Here is a 5,309-nt window from a genome sequence, read left to right as displayed (position 1 = left end):
ATCCTTCCAGTTACGTGTCAGGCATGGCCTCGGCTTCAGCTTCGTAAAGAAAATGAGCTTGCTCAGTCACATTTACCCTTGTGTCGGCCGTTTTTCGACTTGTCGGCCACTTTGGATGTCTTCTTGATTCCGGGTTCCAGCCTCCGTGTTTCTGAATCGTCCAGTCAAATATGTTGTCGCATTCGCACCCTGGTCGCTGAAGGCCATCGCGTAAATTTCCATGCGCCCTGAGATCCCAGAGTTTGCTTCTCCGCCGTACAATTAAGCAATCCGCTGCTGGTTTTATTGTCGTCATCTCCACTTACATTGTCGCCGAATTTCTTCATGACCACATCAATGACACGACCAAGCGAAAACGTCTCCCAACTTTGTGGGCAACGTGAAGATCACGGCGGGAAGATCACTCTCGACGGCGGCACCTTCAAGGATAGGTGAGTAGATCACTAAGTGGTTATAACTTCACCTAATCTTGTAGATCGGCAGGCCACCAACATCTCTCGCGCATTTGGGAACATATCCAAGAAGCTACATGGGTCGATGACTTTATAAACCCATTTACCCAGCATGGAGTCAGGCATGATCACACCGATGCCATTGAATTGAACGAGCAGTTATATGAAGAAATCAGGAAAGGTCTTCGGCGCGAGGTAGATCCTCCTGCGGAACAGGTCAAAAAGCTTCGAAATCCGAGGAAAGTGGACGATTCTCGGGCCCCCACCCAAACGCCATCACGCCGGTCAGACCGTACTCATTTCCATGCGAAATTCGATGGTCCTCTCCAGCCCAACTTTGTTGACTACAAACCTCCACCACGATGTAGCCGGTACAACAGGCCTGAGCTTATTGTCCAGAAACAGTCCTAATCAAGGCGGTTTGGACGGGAGGTCGATTTTGTTCAAGATATGCTTTTCCGGATGTACTCGACTTTTGCCTTGCCGACATAAGTGCGGACTTACATAGTGGTTAAGGCTCTGCTATGACAAATACAGCAAAGGAAGGTTGTCTAAGAGTGGTCAATAGAACACACTGATAAGGTGCCACTGTGACACCGACTGATATTGAAATTACGGAGACATCCTCCAACGCTGGTCCAGGTTCGGTTGCAGTAACTCACTAACGTCATATTACCCTGGCTCTACGGACAAAGCTCTAGGTCCGTGCTGTCCTGAGAAGATCCTGTTTCTTGTTCGGTGGTAGGCAGGAGAAAAGACGACCAAAAAGATGGATGGCTTTGGCATGAGCCTGACTATAGTGGGTTCTGGATCCTTCGATCTAGGCTGGTGGCTCTCACCGTTAGACCGTTCTTCCTTCGAAATGATGAATCTGGCATCAATGCTTGCTTTTCATTGCCAGGACGGCCTTGGTCGTCACTTCGAGTCAGTACATTATCCGTCAAACCATGAATTGGACTGAAGGATGGGTACCGTTGTACTGCAATGGTTTCAGTGCCAAAGTATCTAGATAAATGTGTTGGGTGGCGGGTTCCAAGCCTCAGCTCTGACACCCTTGCAGGTAACGATAGGAGGCAAGGTGTTGGGCATATTCTGGCACCACTGTCGCACGAATGCTTTAACCCAATGAGCTGTCAATGCAGGATCACATATGCAGGTGGATCAGCTCGCCCACCAGCATATAAAATGGAAGAGGTTGGGGAGGTCAAACGCACATCTGACCTAGGGACGTTTTTCGTAGCCTTTATGCTGCTGACAAACTCCATCTTTAACTCACTTGATACCGTCACTTACTACAGAAAGTAACCGGCAACAGTGAGCACACAAGGGCGCACTCGACCAAGATGAATTACTATCCTACAGTGATATTTCAGCAGGGCACCTTTTACAATAACTCACCGTGTGGAGCCTGCCATTTACAGGAGAATCAGTTACGAGGCCAAAGTCGAATGACTCGCGACTATTGCTTGCCCGAAGAACAACACACGATCTTTAGTCTAGACTCCTCACCCTTACCTGCACGCTGCGGTACGAAAAGAAAGAAGGTGTTTATACATGGAACAATGAACAGAGCCGGGGAGCGCGACCGCTACGATGTGTTTGACGGGTTGGCATACAATTCATCATCTCAAGGGCGAAAGAATTATGTCCATATCTACGACGACGAAGACCCTAGGTACGGCTACGGAGATCGTAAGGAAGACCCATGTGCCAGGCCTGGCTCTTACTATGAGCACGAGCAGAATGTCGATGGGCAATCATATCGATCCAGGACTGCCTACTCCTCGCAAAGTGCACCAACAAGGCAAGCAACCGAAGCAGACTCTGTCGGCGCCGAAATTCCTTCCGGGTATTCCATCAAGCACTGGGATCAAACAGAGGAGCCTGTTATCCTATTGGGAAGTGTCTTCGATGCCAACTCGTTGGGCAAGTGGGTCTATGACTGGGCGGCCTTCCACCATGGCGCCTCTACTCCAATGGCTGATATGGCGGGGGATTTGTGGCTGCTTTTGATCAAACTTGCGGGCAAGATGAAGCTAGCCCAGGAGTGCGTCGATCGCATCCGTAACCTCGACAAACGCGAAACCGTCGAGGACTTCATTCTCAGTGGCCACAGGATGTGGAATAAGTTCAAAAATCTCATCAAAGACTGCAAATACCCCATGCTAAGAGTTATCAAGCGTAACGGCGCAGGGAAGATGGGTAAGGAAGGAGCAATTGCGTTTCTTGACACAATCTTCGGCCGGGACCGCCATCTGGAGACAACCGAGCATATAATGAACCGGATCAGACACTGGACCACGGATTTCGACCTGAATTGCGAGGAGACGATCAAGGCAGTCGCCAAGTGTCGAAAAATGTGCTAAGAGGCTTCGAGCTAACCAGCGTTAGAAATCGGGAGGATGAGAGGCAGGTGGTATGTGATTGGCCTATTTGATGCATAAAGCGAGGTCTCTATGTACAGAGTAATTTTCGTCGTTGGAATATGACACCGCCAGCTTTCCTAGATATCTGCGCACTCCACTTAACCAAATCAGCACAGCCAACTAGCCTTGACTCGAAGACATTGGACACTTCAAGACCAACTAACGATTTACGGTTCTATGCCCTTTGGCTATGAATCCCCATAGAGCACAGGAGAGTTGTGCCCGTGATGCGCAATGACCAGCACAATCACTCTCAAACAAAGTCTTGTTATTGGCTGATAGCTAGACACAGACCTTGGCGCGCAAAATGGACTCATCGGGCATGCCAGGGTTCAGCCTAGATTGCAAGTTTGATGCTGCAACGACATCAGCCCAGTCGTAGGTGATGAACGCGGACATGTCGCTTCCACTCGTTCCAGGGGGATTTTCCGTGTCATTATCCTCCGGTTATTTGTACTTCCATACAAGCCGGGACTCAGGCGCTCTGGGATGAACTGGCCGGTAGTGGAGTTGTAGTGTTGCCTCCAGCAGATTGTGTCGCAGTGACGTTCATCATGATGAAAATTGATCTCGGCGATGTCTTCTATGGTATCTACATCGATTCGATCCCGGAATGGAGTGAGAAACATCTCATCCGGGCAGCGATGATATCGATAGGGATCGGCGTCCTCGATATTGTTGACATTGCACATCCATTCAACGGTGATGTGCTTCGCATTTGACGAGATTTCTGTTACATGGCCAATCCATGGATCGGGAGTCTTGTTTCTCACGAAAACAAACATGCCCACTAGGATTTCAAGGCCACGGTCTGACAAAATTAGTTGAAATTCCACAATGTACGCTATAACTGACAATATAGTGTTGGTAGTGGCAGAGAAGGTCGAAAAGAAAAGTTTTCTCTGCAAGAGTTAGGTTAATCTGGTGCTTCGAGGGAAACAAACTCACCCGTAGAATACGTAAACTTCCTGCCCCCTTCGGATGAGCTTTGTCGAATACACTCGGATCTCCTTTCCCTGCGCGCTTCTTTCGTACGCGAAACGAGTATTGGCGCGCGACTTAGGCTGATGATTCATGAAGACCATAAGCTCATTGAATGCACCGTCAATGGAGTGATCTACCACCACGTTAGTGTTGTCAGCAAACGACTTTGACAGGAATCCAGTACATTTGCTCAAAGCCATGCACGTCATCTTATCGTGGAGTTTTATCCGACTGTTATATTCCACGTCCAGCACCACGTCACCTTCATATTTGCCGATACATGCGCTTTTTGGGATATCTTCTTCTGCGAAGAGTCCGTCAGCTGCTCCTTTGATCCTAGAAGGTCGGACGCTCAAGCGTGGAAACTTCGGGCTTGGATCTTTGCCGCATGTAGCACATCCGCAACGACCTGGGATGCAGTCAAAAGAAATCTGTTGGGACGGACAGCGCCCATCACAGCGTGACAGACACTGGCAGCCTTGAAACATGCGTTTGCACGTTGTCGGGTGACATCCACAGTCTGCAAAACACCACGTTCGGTTGATGGCGCAGGCGCAGTTGGCTTGAGTATCGTCCAAACCACAGGGGCCCTCGTGGTTGCATGAGGTGGGGAATTCGTGCTTGAGAGGATCTCGGACATAGGTCAGTTGTGGTTGAAGTGGTCTCGTACCTCGAGATTGAGCAAGAGAGACCTGTTCCATCTGTTCAGATCGATTGATTGTTCTTGGCCTTTCCTGGAGCAGATAGTCGAATGAGTCGCACTGAATTGAGTCATTCCGTAAGGTTTCGATGTGTTGATATTCTGCACCTCCTTGCGCGCACGTGTCACTGCCAGCCGAGAATTTGACGGTAGTCACGTCTCCCGCGTTCCCTCCGTCGAACTAAGGTACTGTGTTTCAGATTTACCAACTGACATACCTGTTATTGGGCAGAATCGCTTGTAGCCAGAATTCAACCCCAGTTGACTCTATTCATTGGGCTGCCAAACAAATCACGCACTTCCCAAGACCGGTGTTCTGAAGACGTGATCCTCTGTAAGCGGCCGGAAATCACGATCAACAGTGGGAATGGACTGTATGATGAAGTGACCGGTTGTCCTGATCGGCCCCAGCTGATAATTGCTGGAGGAAGAAGACCAACAGATGTAAGAATAGTCACTCCTCGCGTATGCATCAGCAATGCTAGTAGTCGGTCGGATACAAGATTTTTTGATCTCATACAAAACCGGAGGGTGACTGTTATCGATCCTTAAGAGCCAACCATTTACAGGCAGCAATACCGACAGGGGGGCAGGAAGTGTGTTCCACGCGTCCATCCTAGGCAGCAATACCGACTGGAGAATACGGAGTGTCAAAGACAGATTGTCAAAGACAGATTGTCAAAGACAGATTGTCAAAGACAGATTGTCAAAGACAGATTGTCAAAGACAGATTGTCAAAGACAGATT

General features: G+C 49.0%; 3 protein-coding genes across 3 annotated transcripts; 2 read left to right on the top strand and 1 right to left on the bottom strand.

The window, feature by feature from the left end:
- Positions 1–336: 336 nt before the first annotated feature.
- Positions 337–863, top strand: PV06_11629 (uncharacterized protein; the record flags this gene model as incomplete). The annotated part of the gene is made up of 2 exons (XM_016413337.1): positions 337–431; positions 476–863. 2 exons carry the CDS (start codon positions 337–339, stop codon positions 861–863), a joined length of 483 nt encoding a protein of 160 aa, XP_016256289.1.
- A 1,151-nt stretch (positions 864–2,014) lies between these two features.
- Positions 2,015–2,818, top strand: PV06_11628 (uncharacterized protein; the record flags this gene model as incomplete). The annotated part of the gene is made up of 1 exon (XM_016413336.1): positions 2,015–2,818. The coding sequence occupies one exon, from the start codon at positions 2,015–2,017 to the stop codon at positions 2,816–2,818; it is 804 nt and encodes a 267-aa protein (XP_016256288.1).
- A 397-nt stretch (positions 2,819–3,215) lies between these two features.
- On the bottom strand, positions 3,216–4,502 carry PV06_11627 (uncharacterized protein; the record flags this gene model as incomplete). Its single annotated transcript, XM_016413335.1, has 6 exons — positions 3,216–3,234; positions 3,344–3,689; positions 3,734–3,780; positions 3,827–3,995; positions 4,047–4,166; positions 4,229–4,502. The coding sequence occupies 6 exons, from the start codon at positions 4,500–4,502 to the stop codon at positions 3,216–3,218; spliced, it is 975 nt and encodes a 324-aa protein (XP_016256287.1).
- Between the last annotated feature and the right edge of the window lie 807 nt (positions 4,503–5,309).

The sequence above is a fragment of the Exophiala oligosperma genome (genome assembly GCF_000835515.1).
Source record: "Exophiala oligosperma strain CBS 72588 unplaced genomic scaffold supercont1.46, whole genome shotgun sequence".
NCBI lineage: Eukaryota > Fungi > Ascomycota > Eurotiomycetes > Chaetothyriales > Herpotrichiellaceae > Exophiala > Exophiala oligosperma.
The sequence above is the reverse complement of the archived record's forward strand: the minus strand, read 5'-3'. Positions and strand labels throughout refer to the sequence as shown.